The 22772-nt window shown below is 41.6% G+C and overlaps 1 protein-coding gene across 1 annotated transcript in view; it reads right to left on the bottom strand.

The window, feature by feature from the left end:
• Nucleotides 1-3514: 3514 nt before the first annotated feature.
• LOC102929707 (centrosomal protein of 192 kDa) overlaps nucleotides 3515-22772 on the bottom strand; it is a 207766-nt gene continuing 188508 nt past the window's right edge. Inside the window, exons 52-56 of the mRNA XM_043538822.1 lie at nucleotides 21634-21753; nucleotides 14594-14715; nucleotides 13090-13213; nucleotides 12457-12515; nucleotides 3515-4025 (exon numbers count right to left, since the gene is read on the bottom strand). Of these exons, the coding sequence (XP_043394757.1) occupies nucleotides 3887-4025; nucleotides 12457-12515; nucleotides 13090-13213; nucleotides 14594-14715; nucleotides 21634-21753 (564 nt within the window). The 3' untranslated portion in view covers nucleotides 3515-3886. The remainder of the gene's footprint in view (nucleotides 4026-12456; nucleotides 12516-13089; nucleotides 13214-14593; nucleotides 14716-21633; nucleotides 21754-22772) is intronic.

Raw genomic sequence — 22772 nt, 5'->3', positions numbered from 1 at the left:
TACGTTGCCCCTGGCCCCTGCTACCTCCTCCAGTCCCCATCCGTGCACCAGGGCCCTAGGCTCCCCTTCCCCATCTCCCCTGCCCTCTCCCCATCCAGGCTTAATTTGCCCCCCAGCTTGCCAGGGCTGAGTAAGTCTGCTATGAAAAGTGATATTGAAGGAAAACATGCAAAGCACCTTATTTGTGTTTTTATTCTGTTTAGGTCCAGTAAAGAATAGAGACAGCTGTACATTATTTTTAATTGAGTCTGCAAAAAAACCCTATGTAAATAAATTACAATGATTTGGACATGGATATGTGCATATTTATTGGTTTTTCCTAAAGTTAATTAAGTATTTTAGGAAAAACTGTCAGAGCAGCCACCAGAAAGAGTTGGTGGTTGCACTCTGAGGCCACCCAAAAATTTGTTGCGAGAACCCCTGAACTAAACAGTGGTCCCATTTAAATATAACATATGAAGGCAAGCAACCAAATATTGACAATGTGCATAAGTGCTAATACACAAATGTGACACGCCCGCCCTGGACAGCCTCGTTCAGGGAGGAAGAGGAGGCTGGCACCCGGTGAGAGAACTCCTCCTCTCCTTCTGAGCTGACAGGATCCCACAGAGCTGGTTCCTGAAACTCGGCACTGGGCTTGGTACCAAAGTCCAGATTGGGTGCTGCCCAATGAGACAGAGGTGCCCTTCTCTCAGAAGCCAACTAATAGGAGCACCTAAAATGGGGCCCTGGAATTGGGGGAAACCCTCACTGGTTCCAGAAGGGCCATTGCATTGGCATAGGCTAGTGACCTTTACGCCAAGCACTCAATGCCATTCCTGTGCCTGGGTCCACAGCTGGATAGGGATGACTGGAGGAGTAGCAGGGTCGATTCCTCAGATGACAGAGTACAACCCAACCTCCAATTCAGATGAGGAGGCCTCCCTCCGTTGACCATGGAGGCATGCTTCCCATCAGTGCCGGAGACTGGTGCTGAGGTGGGAAGCTTGTGGCATGGGCAGTTTCCCCTTCAATGGTACCGTGGAGCCTGAAACCAAACGGTAACAGGGGGCCACGTGCTCCCTCCTGCCCGCTGGCACTAATGCCATCGACTCCTGTACTGCCAATGATCGACAGCGAAAGCAGGTCTCTGGCAGCAGCAAACGCCTCTTGCGTGGATGGCACCGCAATATCACTGGTACTATGTTGTTCCTCACAGGCCAACAGCTCGTCTGGTACTGGATTCAACAGTGCCTGTGTACGGGCCAGAGTCAAGGGTGCTGATTGCTGCGATGTCGAGGCAGAGGAGTGGCCTGACTTAGGTCACACCCTACTCTGCTCCCCATTCCTGGCTCTTTTTGGCATTCGGGGAACATCCCTTCTTGGGCAACTGCTTCTTGTGCCGCTTCGTTGGCACTGGGGATGGCAAACAGTGCCAAAATTCTCATACAATAGGAGACATGCTCCTTACCGATGCAGAGGTACTCAGTGTAGAGTCCGACCAGCTCAGCTCAGAGGAAGGTCACAGTGCCGCCTCCATAAGCAAAAACTTTAGCTTGGCCTCCCGGTCCTTCTTCATACGTGGATTAAAATCCCTGCAAATCTGGCAGTGGTCCCTTATGTAAGCCTCATCCAAGCACTTCAGGAAGCTGCAGTGTGGGTCACTCAGAAGCATGGCCTTGTTGAAGGAGGTACAGGGATGGAAGCCTGGTGACCGAAGCATGCCTCAGCACTGGAGGCAGACAAAACTCTGTTAATTAACAGAGAGATATATAAACTATACTGACTGAAAGAACTAAATATCTATTTAGAACTACTAACTATAACAATGGAGAAAAACAAAGACCATTGAGAAGCTTGCCGTAGCAAGGGAACAGTTCCAGCGACTGTCACGGGCAGTAAGAAGAAACCGATGGTTGTGGGGTGGGCTGGGCTGGGCTTTTATACTGGCACTATGAATGCGCAGCACTAGATGGCATTCGAGCAGCCTTGACGAGTACCAATGAGGGAAAAATTTCCAGCGACTGTGTTTGGGGTGAGTACACACCTATAGTGGAACGAACACTTCAAGCAAGTACTTTAAGAACAGAATCATTTTGATAAGTCTTACAAATATGGTTGCAGCATTGTATTCTGAATCCCTCAAGCACATTGCCCATGATGCCCATCACAGATGCTGGGAGAAGGGGCTTTTGGGAGATATCCCAATATAAGGCACTGTATTATAAAATGGAGTTAGGACCCCCAGCTCAACTAATGCAGCTGCAGTGCTTATGGGAAGTAACTTTTTTAGATGGAATCTGTTCAGCCAGACTGGATCTCAATGCCTCATCCAAGGGTTGCAATCAAAACATTTAAGACTGCTTGAAAAACTCAGGACTGCTGTTGAGTCCAGCCACTAGCTCTAAAAGGTCAAGCCAACATTCTGTTGCTGTATTTCTTCAGGCATAGGGACTTACAAGACAAAAGGGTGAGTTGTCCTCGCACCCCAAAGCTGTGGCTACAATAGTGTTTTTCCATAAATAAAAGCTTCCTATCACTGAAGATCAACCAGAGGGACTGCTTATATAAACAGGTAACTTAATAGGGTTGAACAACAGTACTTAAAATGCCAGTAGGCCCTTGGAGCCCAGTGGCCACCATGTCTATCTTAAAACTCCTATGGGCACAGCTGAATTAGTTGTAGCAGTGGTGGGAAATTCTATGAGGAAAAAAGGTGTAAACAAAGCCTTTAAGAGGTAATTACTCAGCTCAAGGTTGAGGCACAGCTGAAGGGCAGCATGAAGAAACTTGAACACATTACTGCATATGCCATGCTATTTCTGTGGCTAGAGAACTTCATTCTATAGGGTGCCAATTTAGCATCAATAGCAAAACCAAATTGCACGGAAGCAGCAAGGTATTATTTATTTGTAAATATTTTAGCCGGACCCTTATAAAACATGTATACAGATTGTTTTGATGTACTGTTATGTAAGTGTTCTAAGCAACTGAAGTATTACATTGCTGTACAGTGACTCACCACCAGGTCAGGAAAAAATAATCTAGCCTTCATAACAAATAATTTGTTTTGGTTTTCCCCCCAGATTTTATAGTACAGCTCCCAGAAGGACAGTACATCAAAACCTTTGACAGATTTATATTCCTGAGTTTAAGTGCCATGTAATTAATCCTGTATAGCCCAGCAGGGGTATTTAGGTTTAATATCTTTATGATGCTTAAGGGAACTGCATACCTGGGATATAATTGTACTAGAGCTGTTAAGGGGCACCGTACTAGATATCTTCAGAGGTTTTTTTTCATATTCCAAATTTTTAGTCCTCAATTGTTGATATTTGCTCGCTCTTAAACTGCATATAGATGGGAGTCCCCCTCAATTTGAGATTTTGTATGTTTGTGTAAGTATCTTATGAAGGATCCAATATCAATATAAGTGAAATTGCTGTGGGGATTAATGACAATTTTGGATTTAAGCTATATGATATTTGGAAACTACAGTGATGGGTACTCTAAAAAACTCAAGACATTAACATAATTCACGTGAAAAATAAGTTTATTAAAAAGTATGAATTACAAATTTATTTCTGAATTAACTAAATTTAAAATAAATAATCTGTATTTAGCAAATCATAATTAATGAAAAAAAATAGAACACTTATCTCCCGTATAAAAAGGTGCAGAAATATAAGCTAGAACATGATAATTTTAAGCATACAAAGTGATTTACCCTCATTTTAGAATGTTTAACAAATGAATCTTTGTTTTCACAAGCACCTCAATTTAACTTACAAAAGATTTTACATAAAAGTAGCATCATAATGTACAAAAAATTAGTAAATTAGTAAGGAAAATATTACACCAATACTTCAATAATTTAGTCTGGATTATTAATAAAGCTGCTCTCCAATTACTCTTTTGCATGAGCTTCACCAAGTAATCGAATACCAAGACTGCCATATTTGTCTATGTGCACAACCAACAGACCTTCGAATCTGCCTGCTGACTTTGGCTTGAACTGGACTGGCAGGTTGATATAATGCTGGGATCTGTAAAAAGGAGATTAGTTAGTTATTAATGTCACTAATGCTACAAACCAAATCTTGCTAGGCATACAAATATTTTTCCAGTTTATTATGCTTTCTGAGAAGAGACCTGGAGATACCCTTGAGTTATCTTTTTTAAAGTTCACACTACTGGTGTTAAGTGTTAGAAATATGAAGTTACAGCTGTCCTATCAGCCAGTCAAAATACTACAATACTTGGATAGCTACTGTTGCTGGCTTATCTGAAGAAAAACTGTTCTCTATCTCTGCTATATTATTGACAGTTTGGAAGCCTTATTAAAAAGCAATAATATTGCCTGCTTTTAGTTTAGAAAGAATTTTGCAAACAAACTTCATATGTACATCCACTGATCACAAAAACAGAAAATTTAATTTAAAAGGCATCATATAGAAGGAATTCACATAATTAGACATTTTGCATCATCATCAAGACCTGGTTTACTACATAACATAAGCAAAGCAATAGGGATCTTGAAAAAAAAAAGAGGAATGAGAACTTGAATGTAGCAGTTTGATGTAAAACTCTTAAAAGATTAAATTCACAAAGTCACCATCTAGCAGTATAGACCATTCTTTACTCTCTTTTGAGTTTCATCTCTATCATCTGTGCAGTTTTCTCCCCTCATACACCCCCACAGCTGTCTGTGCTCTCATCCACTTAATCCTATGTCAGTCTAAACCCATTTCTTCCTTATTCTCACCTTTCACCTACCTTCTTCTCTACCAATTCAATCTTTCCCTTTACATGGAAGCTCTTATGCTGCTCTTGTTCAAGCTATATTTCCCCCTCTCTAGTTAGGATGCTACAGAACACTAATGATTTTAGCATCCTACTGCTGAAATATTTTGATCCCCTCTAGAGAATCTCTGTTCATCAGTTAATTGTCCTAACAGAGTCCAAATACCCTTTCTGCCTACATCTGCCGCTACAAGTACGTTTTGGTATAACCCCAGTTTACAAACCAAACAAAAAACACTTAATTCACTGAACTGTGTGATTAGAGCATAGATCTGGGTTCTATTCCCCACCTTTGACACAGATTTATTATACAACCTTCAGCAAGTCAACCTTTGTGCTTCAGTTTACTGATCCAGGTGAAGATACTTCATCAGCATTTGTAAAATGCTTTTAGATCTACAGATAGAGTATTAGCACTATGTATTACTTCTCACAGCTGTGATTTAGTCTTATGTTAGCCAACCAACTACATTTACTGACAATTGAGATTGCAGCTGGAAACACTCCATACACACAAAATGTTAAAAGGCTGAAAATAAGGGGAAAGACTTGTGCATTTCTTTCCACCTTCACATTGCCTACCACACAACACACTACAACCCTCCATAAGGTTTTCACTTTCATCTCCAGATATCCAAAAGCAATAGATACCCCAACTTCAAACTCATGCTTTAACTCAAAAAACGTAACAGTAACACCTCATGCTTTTAAATCCGTTATAAGTCTGTCACATATTTCATGCATTTGCAAAGTTATTGTGCCTCAACTCTGCCAAGGTCAAGATCATGTTAAGGTTTTTTTTGTTAGAGTGCAAGTTTGATGAAATTCAGGTATACTACTACTGCATCATAATGAATGCAAGCATCCTTAAGGTCCTGCACACACAACTTTTCTAAAGAGGTAGAATTAGTCAGATATCACTTGGAATTTATTTTGAGACTAATCAGTTGATCTCAGATCCGGGATGGGTCTCCATGCTCCTGACTCCTTTTTTGTTAGGAAACAATTGGAACAAGAAGCCCAGCTGGGCAGGAGCAGGCTAGTTAGTATAAGAGGGCTGCAGGGACAGAGTCTGTAGTCATTCTCTGGGAACAGCGAGGTGGTAAGGAGGGAACCCAGAGGGGTGAATAAGCCCTGACTTCCTACCCCCCAAGGGTCAAACCAAAGAAGTTGCAGGGAAGAGAGGCTGGAAAGGAGGAAGACCAGGGAAACAGCAATAAGGGGTGGAACTGTGCAGACCCTGGCTGCTCACTATAGGGTCCCTGGGCTGGAACCCAGTGTGTACGGAGTGCCTAGGTTCCCCCTACCAGCAGCTGGCAAAATGGCACAAGCCCAGAGTCAGGTGCCAGAGATCTGACACAAGGTCTTGGAATTATCTATTGGACTTTTGTTTGTTGAACTTTGTTACATTGAAAGGGACAGACATAAATATCATGACCTGGCCAGAGGGCGGAGTTATGGAAGAGAGACCACCGCAGCTCCAGAAGGACTATCAGCAGGGGGTGCCAGAGGGAAAGACAGCTGCTATGCCACACCTGGCCACCAGGAGGTACACCTGTGAACCCCTTTACATTGAGGAACAATGTTCTAGATGACAAGGTATAGTGACACTCTGCTCAGAATACCAAGAGTGATAACTATGTAATGTTGTTGTAACTGTGATAACTGATACAGACACTTTTCACAGTAAGCAATATTGGAACACAAAAATAAAGGATTAAACTAGTTCGTGAGCATAAGTTGGTTTCTCCTATTAAATGTGTGTCTACTGCCCAGCAATTTGATTGGCTGGCAGATTCTATTTGATATATATTTAATGGTCTTCGTGTCTTCCTCTCCCACAAACCATCATACTCCATACCTCTAGGAATAAAATTTAAATACAACGGTCAAATGTGAAAATCATGGACGATTAAAAGATCCTTGTTATTTTACACTTGAGAATTATCTAACCAATAAAAGGAGTCAAGTTAATGCTTTACTATGCTATCCAAATGTTTAACAAGATGACCTCAAGGGGATCTTCAAAATATTCACTTTGCAGCATAGATCTAAGATATTTGTGAGCCCCTTCTTGAAAGTTCTTCTTATGAATTTAATTTCTGGTCAGAGGTTCTTCCTTCCTTTCCTCATCAGTTCTTACATCCTCTATTAGCCAAATGAATACCCTACAGTCAATTAAAAAAATTTGTGCTCTGCCTTGTTTGGGTGAAAAGAATAAAAATTGCCTCTCTTCTCATTTCAATTTTATACCAAGATTTTGCATTTGGATTACATTGGTAGCTAACTTAAATTAGACTGAGTGTAGTAAAGATCAGTACAGCTGAACTTTTTCTATGTGCACACACATGGCCAGTTGAAGAAAACCAAGCTCACAACTGCACCCGGAAAAATCAAACACTGGTACGTTAAACAAAACCCTGAAATTTTGTTGCCATATTTAACATTTGAAAGACTGTTCACATAGGATACACTGTTGCTTCTACAAATTGTTCTTTAAAAAAAAATCATATCACTACAATGTATGATTGTTTCACAGTGTGACACTTCTTGGTCTGAAGAGTAGATGTAAGAACACACATTCTATTATATTTTCTTAATCAAGCCTTACAGTCCCACTTTCAGCAAATGCAGTTTGCTATGCAATTACCATTTAACATTAATTGGATATGGTACTGGGAAGTAATCTAATTTAACTGACTAGCTTCCATACAGAAGCACTTAAAACATATAAGCCAACACTAAATAAAATATTAACTTGCTTTCTATTAAAAAAAGGTTTATGGGACAATTAAGGAGTTTCCTACAAGTATTTTTTTTTAAAAGGGCATCCATACTCTGGTCTACACTACAGGATTAGGTCAAATTTAGCTGTGTTAGGTCGATTTTATAATGGATGCATCTACACAAGCAACCCCGTTCCGTCGACCTAAAGGGCTCTTAAGATCGACTTCTGTACTCCCCCCGGCGAGGAGAGTAGCGCTAAAATCTACCTTGCTGGGTCGAATTTGGGGTAGTGCGGATGCAAATCAACGTTATTGACCTCCAGGAGCTATCTCAGAGTGCTCCAATGTGACCGCTCTGGACAACGCTTTCAACTCCGATGCCCTAGCCAGGTACACAGGAAAAGCCCTGGGACCTTTTGAATTTCATTTCCTGTTTGGTCAGCATGGCAAGCTCAGCAGCACAGGTGACCATGCAGTCCCCCCAGAATTGCAAACAAGCTCCAGCATGGAGTTAACAGGAGACACTGGATCTGATTGTTGTATGGGGAGAAGAATCTGTGCAGGCCGAACTCCGATCAAAAAGAAGAAATGCTTATATATATATATATATATAAAAACGCACAGGGCATGATGGACAGAGGCTACAACAGGGACACACGCACAGGCAAGCCTACCAAAAGACACAGGAGGCAAACGGTCGCTCTGGGTCAGAGCCCCATATATGCTGCTTCTATGATCAGCTGCATGGCATTCTGGGGGGCAACCTTACCACTGCCCCACCACTGTCCATGGACACCTGCAAGGGTGGGGAGTCTCATGCAACATGGAGAATTTTGTGGATGAGGAGAAGGAGGCGGCGAATGCACAGCAGGAAAGCGGTGAATATGTTCTCCCCGGCAGCCAGGACCTTTTCATCACCCTGGAGCCAATACCCTCCCAAGGCGGGATCCCCAACCCTGAAGGCGGAAAAGGCACCTCTGGTGAGTGCACATTTGTAACTACAGTACAGGGTTTAAAAGCAATAGTGTTTAATGTTTGATTTGCTGTGAAGACTTGGGATGCATTCGCAGCCAGTACGCTACTGGAAAAGTCTGTTAACGTGTCTGGGGATGGAGTGGGAATCCTCTAGGAACATCTCCATGAAGTTCTCCTGGAGGTACTTAAAGCCTTTACAGAAGGTTTCTGGAGAGCGCTGCCTTATTTCGTCCTCCACGGTAGGACACTTTACCATGCCAAGCCTGTAGCAGTAGTCTCGAATCACTGCAGCACAAAGCATGGCAGCGAATAATCCTGGGTTTTGGTCACATTCAAGCAACTTTTGGTCTTTATCTTTCTGTGTTAGCCTCAGCAGAGAGTGATATCATTCATGGTCACCTGGTTGAAATAGGGGAATTTTTGTAAGGGAACAGTAAAAGGACCCCGTTCATGCTGGGCAGTTTGCACTTGGCTAAAAGGGATCATCCCATAGCTAAGCAGCGGGGGGAGGGGTGAAGAGATCATCCCAAATAGCCACGTGGAGAAGCGGGGGGAGGTGTGTGCTGCACATCCACCCGAAAATCACAGCCCCTCCTTTTAAATGGCAAACCCAACCGGCATTGCTTGCTATGGGAAAGGAGAACGCTGCAGTTTGAAAACATTCCCACATGTTACGAAGGCGTTAGAAGCCAAACCCGTCTACCCTTTGGCTTACCATGGCCGCCTGGAAACCAAATTCTGTTGCCCAGCCGAGTGTGATGTGTCACAATACTGGCAGGCGCTCAATATAAAAGGCAAAATGCGACCTTGTACCTAAAGCACATGTGCTGTCTGCTGTGAATTGCTTGATTTACTGTGAAAGAGTCTCCCTTTTGTTCTCAGAAATGTATCATCTTAAATTTGACTTTCCCTTTTTATCCCCCTGCAGGTGCAAATGTTTCTATGCTCCCCCTATCATCTCTGTCCCTGAGATTATCGCAGATTAGAAGGCGAAAAAACCGCACTTGTGATGACGTGTTTTCCGAGCTCATGCAGTCCTCCTGCACTGATAGCGTACAGCTGAATGCATAGAGGCTGTCAGTGGCAGAGTCCAGGAAAGCATTAAGTGAGTGCGATGAGAAGAGGCAGGATGCAATGCTGAGGCTAATGGGGGAGCAAATGGACATGCTCAGGCATCTGACAGGCAACAAGAGCACAGGACTGCTGCTGCATTCATTGTATAACCGCCTACCCTACAGTTTTGATTTGTACTGTGGCTACAATAAGCAATGTGCCCTTGTCCTTCCCTCCTCCCCCACCCCACCGTACCCACCCGGGCTACCTTATCCATTATCTCCCTTTTTTTTTTTTTTAATTAATAAAGAAAGAATGCATGGTTTCAAAACAATAGTGACTTTATTTCCTTTGCTAGCTGTGATCAAAGGGGGGAGGGTGGTTGGCTTACAGGGAATTAAAATCAACAAAGGGGGCGGGTTTGCATCAAGGAGAAACACACACACAACTGTCACACCGTAGCCTGGCCAGTCATAAAACTGGTTTTCAAAGCCTCTCTGATGTGCAGCGTGCCTACCTGTGCTCTTCTAATCGCCCTGGTGTCTGGCTGTTCAAAATTGGCAGTCAGGCAATTTGCCTCAACCTCCCACCCTGCCATAAATGTCTTCCCCTTACTCTCACAGATATTATAAAGCACACAGCAAGCAGTAAATAACAATGGGAATATTGGTTGCGCGGAGGTCTAATCTAGTCCGCAAACAGCGCCAACGAGCTTTTAAATGTCCAAAGACACATTCTACCACCATTCTGCACTTGCTCAGCCTATAGTTGAACTGCTCCTTACTACTGTCCAGGCTGCCTGTGTATAGCTTCATGAGCCATGGGAGCAAGGGGTAGGCTGGGTCTCCAAGGATAACTATTGGCACTTCAACATCCCTAACAGTAATTTTCTGGTCTGGGAAGTAAGTCCCTTCTTGCAGCTACTCAAACAGCCTGGAGTTCCTAAAGATGCAAGCCCTATGCACCTTACCCGGCCATCCCATGTTGATGTCGGTGAAACGTCCCTTGTGATCCACCAGTGCTTGCAGCCCCATTGAGAAGTACCCCTTGCGGTTTATGTACTGGTTGGCAAGGTGGTCCGGTGCCAAGATAGGGATATGCGTTCCGTCTATCGCCCCACCACAGTTAGGAAAACCCACTGCAGCAAAGCCATCCACTATGACTTGCACATTTCCCAGAGTCACTCCCTTGATAGCAGATCACCAGTGACAACATTGGCTGCTTGAATCACAGCAGTCCCCACAGTAGATTTGCCTACTCCAAATTGATTTCCGACTGACCAGTAGCAGGCAGGCGTTGCAAGCTTCCACAGGGCTATCACCAATTGCTTCTCAACCATCAGGGCAGCTCTCATCTTGGTATTCCTGCACTTCACGGCAGGGGAAAGCAACTCAGAGTTCCAGGAAAGTGGCCTTACGCATGTGAAACTTTTGCAGCCACTGGGAATCACCCCACATCTGCAAGACTATGCGGTCCCACCAGGCTGTGCTTGTTTGCCAGGCCCAGAATCAGCCCCACTGCTGCCACGATGTCCCAACTGCCACTTCCCGTGCTTTCAGGAACGTCTTTGTCCATGTCCTCCTCACAATTGTCCTCGTGCTGCTGTCTCTTAGCCAGGTTCTGCACATACTGCAGTATAATGTGCGAGGTGTTTACAATGCTCACAACAGCAGCAGTGAGCTGAGCAGGCTCCATGCTTGCCATGCTATGGTGTCTGCACGGGTAACCCAGGAAAAAAGGCATGAAATAATTGTCTGCAGTTGCTTTCAGGGAGGCAGGGGAGACTGACGACATGTAGCGGGTGGTTTTGGGTACAATGTTTTTGCCCCATCAGGGATTGGGAGCTTAACCCAGAATTCCAATGGGCAGCGGAGACTGCGGGAACTGTGGGATAGCTTCCCACAGTACACCGCTCCATGAGTCGATGCTAGCCACGGTAGCGAGGATGCACTTTGCCGACTTAATGCACTTAGTGGGGACATACACAATTGACTGTATAAAATAGATTTCTAAAAATCGACTTCTATAAAATCAACCTAATTTCGTAGTGTAGACATACCCTAAGCCAGAATAAGTTCTGCAATGCTTTGTGTTCAGAAACTGCAGGGTTCTTCCAAAGAGTTATGCTGACTTATGCTGTAAATAAGAAAAACTAGAAACTCAGACAAAAAGACAATATTTGCAAATGGAAAAGCATCAAAATTGGTTGGAAAACTAAACTTCTAGGAGGTTATTGAACGAAAGAATAAAATAAATGCAATTCATGAGTTAAAATTTTTTCTACCACCTTTAAACACCATGTCTATATCTTTGCTTTAAGTAAGAGTGCATCTGATCCTCACTATATCACAGCAAATACAATGAATAGCTTTCTGACAATGTACTTTATGGTGTTTCTGAGCTACTTAAGTAGATCTCTGAGGTGGTCACGGTCGTCTTTCTGAAGAGCTATTAAATCATCCTGTTTTTTGCCTGCAGTTTTACCACTTCAGACTGAGCTTGTCAGATCTCATTAGCTATACAGGTTTGATCCTGGTCACTATTTTGATAAAAGACAGCCAAAAAAAAAAAAATGGTGTACAATCTGGTGTTATAGCATGGATCAGAGGACAGGATGTTGGACTAGGTGTCAGGAGACCTGGGTTTAATCCAGGCTGTTCCACTGTCTCTGATGTTGCTTTATGCCTCACTTTTCTCATCTTTAAGATGGGGAGACTGGTTAAGATTTGTGCAAAAATATACATTTTAACTAGAAGGTCAAAATGTTGAAGTTACTCTAAAGTCCGAAAGTGGACTGTAAGTCTGTATTTCAGCATGATATATCCTTACTAGTTATAGAGCTTTACCTAACAAAATAGCTTGGATTTGTTTTGAAACCTCTAATGTTTCTGAGTAAAATTTTAGTACACACTTAACTCACCTCAAAGAATATTTTGAGTGCTTGATGTGGAAAGGCTCTCTGGGATTTACAAACTTCAGCTGCAAATTAATATGAAACACTTTAAAAAACAACAGGCAAGCACTACTGTCACTATTTTAGCACACACTTCAATACAACTCATGACTTAGATATAACTTTAAAGAAAAAGCCAAGATTTAAGAATGGAACATACCCAGCTTTATATATAATGAATAAGTTAAAAAATCACACTGCAGGACTTAAGACATTAAATTAGTTTTAAAAATTAGACTACAACCATAAGCCTATAAAACAGCTGAAAGAGGTGATAGTTTAAGTATGCTATTCAGAAAACTCTTGATCCTTAAAGCTCTTGATAATTAAGAGTCAACAAGCAAAAGAAAAACTAAAAAGTTGTAAGAAGCCTATAAAAGTGAACTTTCTTTGAATATATAAAGATTTAGAGTATGAAGTTTGGAACCAATAGTTTCTATTAACGCACCGAGCATTAGACCATCTTAAAACAAAATTCTTAGTATCAAAGGTTAATGAAAATATCAGAAAAGAAAATGGTTAGATATTGTTCAAGCAATTAAGTGCAATTTTTAAACTTTATTTACAAAATCCAAAACATTTAAAGTGTCAAAAACTTACCATATGAGTAATAAAAGTATTATTTCGCAAATTGACTTTTAAGGTGCTTGATTCCCCAACTCTGGTTGGTAGAAAGGTATATTGATCTTCTCGGGCATACACTCCTCGAATTACTTCATTTTGCCTGTTTTTCAAACAATAGGTTTAAATCATTAAGTTCCCTATTTATATTACATGGTCTGGATGTACCGACAGTTTCCTATCAAATGGTTTGAAAAGCAGTTCCAAAACAGAAATACATTCAGAACCACTGGAAAGTCAAAGGTAATTTGTTCTTACAAGATATTGGGCTGTAAGATTCTGTCAGTTTTAAAGCAGTACTGTGCCACTCTAAAGGCTTTTTGGATTACTATTTTGCACTTTCAGTTAATTAAGAGATTACAATTTAGAGGAGTACTGTGGTGAAGTAGTAATCAGAATAATTTACTTTATACTTTCACAGCCTTGAATTGTGCCCATATGCTTCACTGGAGACCTAGGAGATGAACATTTCCATATGTGCACCAGGGATCAGTTCACCCCCATAAAAAGGAAGTGTTTCACATCTACCATTTCAATCTTTGAAGGTTGGACGATGACAGGGAAAAATTAGTACAGTGATCTTGGGGAAAATCATATTTTTGAGGGAAAGGCCTGTGTGAGAAATACGTCCAGGCCTAAAACCCAATTAGGAGTCAAATGCTACTTTCAACTCTGGGTAATTGACTGAGAAAAGCAGCAAAACTGCACCAAGCTCAAACCAGACATGCAGATCACAAATGGAGGGACTGCTCTGGAATAGCAAACCAAGGGCAACTGGATTCCATTGGTGAAGATTTGCACTTATCTAAATATGTGAAGGGTTTTGGAAACATCCTGGGCTCTTGTAACTAACTCCAGATGAGAACAGGAACAGAAATACTTCCAAGAGCCTGGGAAAACTAAAGAGGGAGAACAAACACCGAGGGCTCATCAACATGGTGAATTAATCCAAAATAGAGGGATATAAATGGTAGCGTGCATTAGCACGTTGTGCGCTAACTGGCCCATGTGGTCCATTTCAAACAGTAGTACATTAATGTGCACTAGGGAACATTTAGTGTGTGCCAGCAGGGCCCACACGAGCCAATTAGCATGCAACACATTAGTGCCCACTATAATTTACACCCATCTAGTTAGGATTAATGCACCATGTAGACAAGCCCCGATTGGCAAAAAGGGAAAGGAACAAAGGAGAAAGCTAGACAAATATTGCGAAAACTCATCTTATTAGAAATCACTAGATAATGATGGTGCTGGCGAAGAGTGCATTAAAAGGTTTCACACTTCAAAGTGATTCAAATGCCTGCACCAGTTGTCCCACAGTAGCAAATCACAACCACACATATAACTAGTTTTGAACTAATGAAAATATGGCAAGTTTGCTTATGAGTGGTGAAAGGCTAAGAATCATAGAAGAGGTCTGCCACACAAGTGTTCTCAACTATTTACGTTTTTTTTTTTTTTAAACTAAAAATATACTTACCCAGTTTTAAGCGCAGAAGCTTCAGAGCCAGCTCTTCTTCTCGGCATAACTGGAATTTCAGTTTTTATTAGGGCACATGTGGAAAGTTTTGCATTTACAGCTTCATTTTCTGTTTTAGCACCCTATTGGTAAGAAAAACCCTACAGTTAATATTTGGAATAAAGTTAAACATTAAGTGACAACATTTACATCGTTCCCAAAATATTGCTCAACCTGAATAGTGTTTTTGCTTTATTGAAAATATTAGCTCATGGTTTGTGCCGCAGTTTTACAATATTTTAGAAGAAGGGAATTTATTTATTGTTCTTTGAAATACATTGCCTCTGCAGGAATCATATTCCATGCTTGCATGCCTCTTAAACCACTTCACAGCAGTAAACTATTCCAAGATTGTCGGTAACGGATCCATTTAGACAGTAGGTTTCCCTGTGGAACGTCTCATCACGGAGTACAAATGAGATTACTTCTTAAGAGGCTTCAGCCTCTCGATGAACTATTTATCATCTTAGCCACGACATGAAATTTTACCTCTCCAGGCAAATTATGAGGGTTGTGGTAAATGAATGGATTTCTTAATATTAATTCTTTGTGAGCAACTTTCCTCATTCGCTACAAACAGGCCATGGTTTTTCCCTATGGAATTTAGAAGTTGTTCCTTGAAGCCCCACCCGTCAAGTCTGGCCACCAGAAAAGTTAGTGTCTTTACAGCATTGAAAGAATAGTTGGTTAATACAAAACCAAGAACCTGAAATTGTATTAAAATTAACGCAACATGTGTATGATTTGCCCTTTAGAGCAAAAATTTCCAAATATTACAAGTTATCATTCTGGTCCTGCAACAAGCCACCCGCGTGGTTAGAATGAAGAGAAAAGCTGCTAACAGAGGAGATTGTGCTAAGAATTTTCTATTCTGCTGCAGTTTCTCCCCTCATACTCTACAAATGGCAAACAGTGATCAATGAAACAAAGCAGCAGGGATGGAAAGGATAAAGCCAACATTATTACAGTAGGATAGATAGAAATATGCATTCTTACATAACGTGAGAGATTTCTAATTTGGAAAGCAAGCCATAACCATATAGTATTTTCCAGTAAGAGGTGGTCTTCATAGAGGAACAGAAACCTATTTTGCAGAGTTTAATAATGAACTGTATGAGGATCATGGCATGGTTATGAAAATTCTCTGACATAAAAATATTTCTGGCCCACAATTCCTCCTGGGACCTTGCACGTCGAGCCTAGACTCCCTCAAAGGAATGGTTTTCCGGATATTAAGTTCTGCATTGCTTGGCATATACCTTGTCAGCAGCTACTCTGAAGCCCAAGGACTGCCTCAGAAACACCCCAGGCTCCTGTCCCTGTGTGCTTGCCTGCATCTGGCAGGCTCAGCAAGGCAGGATTCAAATGTAGAGGGGCTTAGTGTGGAGGGATCCAGGTGTGGGTTGAGAGGGCTCTGTGTGGGGCAATCTGGGTGCAGGCACCTCAGTGGTGGATCAGGGTGCAGGGGGAACTGGATGCACAGGGGCTTGTTGGGGGGTTCTGGGTGCAACAGTAATGGGATTCTGCAGGGGGGTCCAGGTGAAGGTGGTTGGGGCTCAGCACGGGGGGCCTGGGTGTGGAGAGATAGAGCTTGTCAGGGGGGTCCAGGTGTGGAGGGCTCAGTGGGTGGTCCAGATGCTGGGGCAATGGTGCTCAGTGGGTTGGGGATCCAGATACAGTTAGTTGGAGCTTGGTGGGGTGAGCATCTGAGTGCAGGTGTCTCATCAGGGTGGTCCAGGTGCAGGGGGGGGTTTATCAGGGGGAAGAAGGGTGGCTCGGCAAGAGGGTCTGGATGGATGTGAGAGCAGCTCCCTATACAGGGATCCCTTCCCCTGCAGCTGAGGAGCGATGGGTACAGGAAGCGCATGGGCTGGAGGTTTGCAGAGCTTCCTGAAGCTGGAGGAGAAATCTGGGAGTGGGTCTGACCCCGGATGTTGTGCAGGGGAAGAGGAAGTCCCGTCCTCCCCAGCCCACCCAAGACTAGCAGCTGAGCCTGGCGCAGGGTAGGACCCACCAGTTGGGTCTTCCCCAGTCCCACCCCCTGCCCCACAGTAATTTACCTCTGCCAGCTGCCCTGGGCACCCGAAACATACTGCTGTGGAGGGTCGCATGACGCCTCTTTTGGCTTCCCTTTGCTTCCCTGTCAGAAAGTCATTTTTCTGCGGGGAAACAAAGAAATCTGCGCGGGACAAATTTCTGTGCATCCGCAGTGGTGCAGAATTCCCCCAGGAGTAATACGATAGATGCATGTACTCCATATGATCAATACATCTTCTAGAGTTCTACGACCATCCTGTTATGACAATTTTTCTAAGGATACTGAAGATAGAAAAAATGATCGTATTCATCTCCTGGGAAGATTAAAAAGATGCATACACCTTTGGCAGAAGTGTTTCTCAAGATGCGAGGACAAAATTGTCCTTATAGAAGCAGAACTGACTTCTGTTAATATAGTTGCTCATCAGTCTTTCAGAAGTAATTATCAGAAAAGCAGGACATGACTGACAAAAAAAGAATTATGTGCAGTCATTTTGAAATGTGCCACAAGGGCACTGGTAAATATCATTGCAAGGAGGTAGGATTCACCACAGGTTTGTCTAATCCAGGCATTCTGCTAAATCTTGGGGATAGTCAGTGCAAGGAATCTGATGTATCTGCATAACAAGTGTCACTAGAGAGAGGTAACTATTTTTTTGGGGTACTTAATAAGACTGTCCCTCCAAACCATCCTAGAGAAACTCTAGTGTAGCTGAAATCACTAATCTTTGGGATTTTTATTTACCGTCCAATCAGAAATGAAAACCAAAAAACCTGACCAAATGAACCAAGGCACTGTCCCTGCCCCACAGAGCTTACCTCTGATGGGTCTAAAAAGTAACTGGTCAATTGACTGGTCAAATATTTTAAAGCACTAATTTATTAGGACAAGAGTAGTAATAAAATGAGACTTTATAGTCCCCAATAGCCTTAAATACTTATGGCTAGTTACAAAACAAACATTACTTAACTGAGTTATTTTATCTCAAAAATGCAAAACATTGAAATGTAGTTTTAAAAAATGGAAAGTACATTACCTTTTTTTAGCAATCTTAGGGTAACATTTAATTGTGAATATTATTCAAGACTGAACAGTTACTAAAGAAAAGAAAAATGAAATTACACGAACACATGGCAATTCTAAAAAGAAAAAAATATTTTTAATGCACTTATGCTAGGTAGGCAGCAGGCATCTAAATGGCTGTACATCTTTTCTCTTTGTGTTAGGGGAGAAGGTTTAATGTCTAAATTCTCATCTCCTTTCTCCACTCCCCTGTGATTTCTGTATGTTTCCCTACTCAGTTTAAGTTGTAAGGTGTTTGGGGCAAGGACCATGTCTTAACTTGTTTAATGTATTTCTAAAACCATAATGTACATTTATGGCCTGGCATCTAAATAAAGGTATACATACAATGTTTGTTCTAGAACAGTGGTTCCCAAACTTGTTCCGCCACTTGTGCAGGGAAAGCCCCTGGCGGGCCGGCTGGTTTCTTTACCTGCCGCGTCCGCAGGTTCGGCCGATCGCGGCTCCCACTGGCCACGGTTCGCTGCTCCAGGCCAATGGGAGCTGCTGGAAGCGGCGCTGGCTCTGATTGGGATGTTGTCCAAGAATGGGTATACATTTGGTTTACATTTATATATGTTTTTTCAACGTTTTTGAAGTGCTGATATCAGAACTGACCACTATTTCCGTAATGGTCCCACTAATGCCCTATGCAGAGATGTACTCTGTACTTCCACCTTTTATTCCCCCCTTCATATATCCAAGGATCGCTTTAGCCCTCTTGGTCATTGTACTGTGCTGTGAACTCACATTTAGCTGTATATCTACCATAGCCCCTAAGCCCTTTTCAGAGTCCCTGTATTTCAGGATACAGTCATCTTAAAAGTGACCTATGTTCTTTTTTCTTAGATATGACCTTGCATTTGCCTTCTCTTCCTAATTAAAAAGACATCTGCTAGAAAAGGAAGATCTTCAATAGCTGAAGCAGAAATTGTGTTGACCGTGGTGCAAACAGATGTATGGCTAATGACCCTATTTGATTAAACAGCCATTCTACTTTAAGCTCTTTCATAGATCTTTTCAAAGCGGTCTTGACACACCTCACGTTTGCTGCTAAGAACGTTCTTTCCGAGCGAGGTGGAGAGTTAATGGAAAGATCTGGTTGTGAACACACTATTTCCCAGAGGCAGATTGCTTTGAAAACTGAGGGGAACAAGCCCCACCTTACTGCTTTATAACCAGTAATAATACATGGCTGCTATGTTGCTCATAAAGGCTAACAGCTTTATTGACCACTAATAACGTTCTGAAAGTTGAAGGAATTGCTCAAGGCTCTAGATCACTTTTATGGAATTTGGCTTTTCTTGATTTCTACAAGCTTTGAACTAGACGTGTTTATTTTTCCGTAACGGCATCTTTATAAAACAGAAGTTTGGGGGGGAGGGGAACCTTATGAAAGGAATTCCTCAAATGATGGATGGAATCAGCCATTGCATCAATGTTTCCCAAACTACTTGGGGAAGAGCTAGTATATTTAGAATGAACAACTGGACAATAACTGCTTACCAGTGACACTGTGCTTGTCTTATGCCTAGCACAAGAAACAGTGGTACGTATATACACCATCACAGTATTCTAAAACAGTTCTTAACTGGATTTTCTTGGTGATGTATGACAATCATGATATAAATTTGTAAATGCAGATTTATCTTGAAGAAAAGCTGAACTACCCTTTGAGCCTAAAGTTACACCCTACTAAAGTCAGCTCATGTAGCCTGAAAAATGAAGTTTAACTTGTCCACTTGAGACACAGATATTTCAGAAGGAAATAGAAAACATGAAAGATCCTAATGAACAAATTAGGGGCCTTTATGAACAAATGTACCAAATACAGATACTAGCCCTAGACAATGAACACTGGCTGTGGTAGCTGCACAGTTGTTAAAATCCATGAGATCCAGTTAAATTACGCATCAAGTCCTTGCATTGATAATAGCCAATAACAGGCGCCCAACTTGTTTCTACACTCACACGATTTCCTTTTGGAGATATGGATATAGGATATCTTGAAGGTTGAGAGCTCTGAATCAGTCCATGAGTACTTCAGGGCAAAGTCTACGGCACTTAATTATTTATGGTGACTGAGTCTGAGTATCTTTTCAGCACAAAGGAGTATTAAGCTGAACTGCATTTCTCTGGAATTAATAGGTCCACCTTTTAACATAAACTAGGAGAAATCCAGATTGCTGACTTGGTTTGCATTGCGGTAACTTTTTCTAGGAAAGGAATCTTAGCACTGAAGCAGTCCTGTCCCTTAAAAGGAAGGTCCCAAAACTTTGTTTACATGTCCTAGAAAAGGTCCAAAGCATAGAACCTTTTAAGTACAACAGCCAATGCTACATTTTTTTTTTATATATATACATGGCATGTTTAAAGTATCAAGCTGTTCTCTGGCTACACCCTTCTCCTTTGCAACTGAACCCACAGGGTACGATCCTCCACCCTACCCAAAGTCCAGTTGGATGCAATAGAATGAGCTCAAACTGGGGGATGGACAGGCCATAAGAATGCTGGTTGCAGCTTCCCGATCTCACACTGCCCGAATCCCGGCATGTTCGAATTGAGCAATAGCTCTAACTTACACCTTACACTACCAGAGAATTGGGTCTATTGCTCAGAGAAATATTCAGTTCCAGAAAGAAACTGAGCTGATGATTCTCCGTTTTCTCACAGAAGAACAAAGCAGCCTCCAATATAAAAGGCTTGCCCTGTAGTTGGAGTCGGATAGGTGACCCTCAGATCCAGAAGCTAGTGGTTCAGGGAAATGATTAAATCTCTATACAAACAGTTAAATCTAAGGCTTATGGTCACAGACTGTACATCTCTTAAATCCTGACCCTCTCCATACCATTCATACTGGAAACAGACCAAAGAGGTCTAAAATTTAAATAATTTAAATACATTTTTTTCACCCAGTTAAATTAAGTAAACCAAATGTGTCAAAAAATGCTGACAGATGAACTAGTCCATGACTCACTTCATGGGCAAGTGGATAAGAACTTAAATTTGATGGAAGGATTGGACCTTTATGTAAATCAGAGTTAGAATATTAGGATCCACGAGTCAACAGGCAAGTGCCCCTAAATATTTTACTGCTTTGTTATGTTTCCAAGGCAAACAAGAACAGAGCACCAATCCTAGAGTGGGATTAACAGAAAATTATGAAACATCAAATTATGTTTATGATCTGACCGTGCGATGCATTTAGCACATACCCCTACTTTTCTTCCACAGCTATAATACTGTAGTTGGAAAATTTGTTAAGAATCTGTGTTGTCATTTTGCCTAATGTTATGGGGATTATCACAGACAACAAAGTATGCATGCACAAAAGGTGGCGCAAACTGGGGTGTGAATGTATAGCGCACTAGCCTGCCGCACGTTTTCCTGATCTTAGAATCTTTAAATATTAACCGTAATATTGAATTAATGCAATTTTTTACGCGTATCATTACTTTTTTTTAAGACAATCTTATTTTGCAGGAGTTATGAGTGATTTAATACAAGTCCATGGATTTAAAGCCCCACAAAAGAGGTAAATCTGTTACTAAACAGGTAGTTACCAGAAGGGATAAGTATTTCATAATTCCCTTCAAAACAGTAAATGCAAAAGAAGATGCTAGAGTTAGGGTAAGGTAACATTTTGGTTATATAAACCTTCAAATTGCTATGTTGCTCAAGAAGTGTGTAATATCTTTTTAAAATAATGATTATGAAAAATAGAATTGAGACTACCTGCAATTAAAGATTTACTCTAAAATTTAATTATGTGCTTAATAATATGTTTTGGACAAATAGCACACAGTCTTGAAGTGTGATATATATGTATATATTTTATCCCACTTTAGCCAAGTGATGTGGACAAATACTGAACATTAGCTTATGGTGTTCAGATACTTACCACTCCAGAAAGTTGAAATCTTAGTTTATGTTTCATGTGAGGTTCTGCAAGTGGGTGACACTCAAGGTCCCAAAATTGAGCATAGTCTCCTCTATCCCTAGGTAAAAAGATGATAGCAACCTACCAGGGTAGGGTAAAGTGTTAGTGAAAGTTTACTTAGATTTTTATATACCACTACAACCTTGTCTACATGAAAAAATTGCAGTATTTTGTACTGGTTTAACTATATCAGTTTAAATTCACAAACTAAGTGTGACACACTGTACCTCAAAGCAGCACCCTGGAACCTCCATACTTACCATCGTCATGTAATGATATGTTTCCAACAAAGTATGCCTTGTATCATTTTAAAAGTCTTGATCTGTTGAAGATTATTATCCTGTTGGATTGTATGTCCTATCACTGTATGTGAAATTATGAAGTCTTGCTATGTGTGTGTGACTGAAATATGTTTTGAGGTTGGGAACACCCACAACTAGCCTTTCAGGTACAACAATGGAGTAGCCAGACAGCAGTTAATGGCTCATCAACACCCATCAAGGAAAGAATCCACTATCTCAGAGAGAACACAGACAATGGAGACTGCTTGACCAATGAGGGAAGACTACCCACCTCACAGGAAAGATCTTTCCAGCAAGCTGGAAGAAACTATAAAAAGAGGGGAAGTGACATCATCACTTAGAGTCACTCCCTGCCACAACTCAAAACCTGGAAACACATCTGGAGGACAAAGACTCTAAACTGACGGAGGGTGGTCCCAGGCTGAGAGAATCGCAGCCTGTGTATTGAGGATCTGTGACCTGTTTGTACCATCTGCCAAGGTGAGACATTTCTTGATTCAAATCCTGTTTAGTTTATAGAATTTAAACTGTGAATTTATTTTTGTACCTTAAGTTACAAACTCCGATCTCTATGCCTGCTACTTATAATCACTTAAAATCTAGCTTTCTGTAGTTAATAATCTGTTTTATATTTTACCTAAAACAGTGTGTTTTGGTTGAAGTACTTGGGAAATCTCAGCTCAGTTTACAAAGGCTAGTGTGTTTCCTCACCACATCAAGGGAAGGGTGGAGTGGGTAATGAATTTGAATTGGCTAGGCTTCTGACCAGTGCAAGATGGTACAGTACTGGGGAGCTAG

The sequence above is a fragment of the Chelonia mydas genome, chromosome 2, assembly GCF_015237465.2.
Source record: "Chelonia mydas isolate rCheMyd1 chromosome 2, rCheMyd1.pri.v2, whole genome shotgun sequence".
NCBI classification, from domain to species: Eukaryota; Metazoa; Chordata; order Testudines; family Cheloniidae; genus Chelonia; species Chelonia mydas.
Note: the sequence above shows the minus strand (reverse complement) of the source record. Positions and strands in the feature narration are given on the sequence as shown.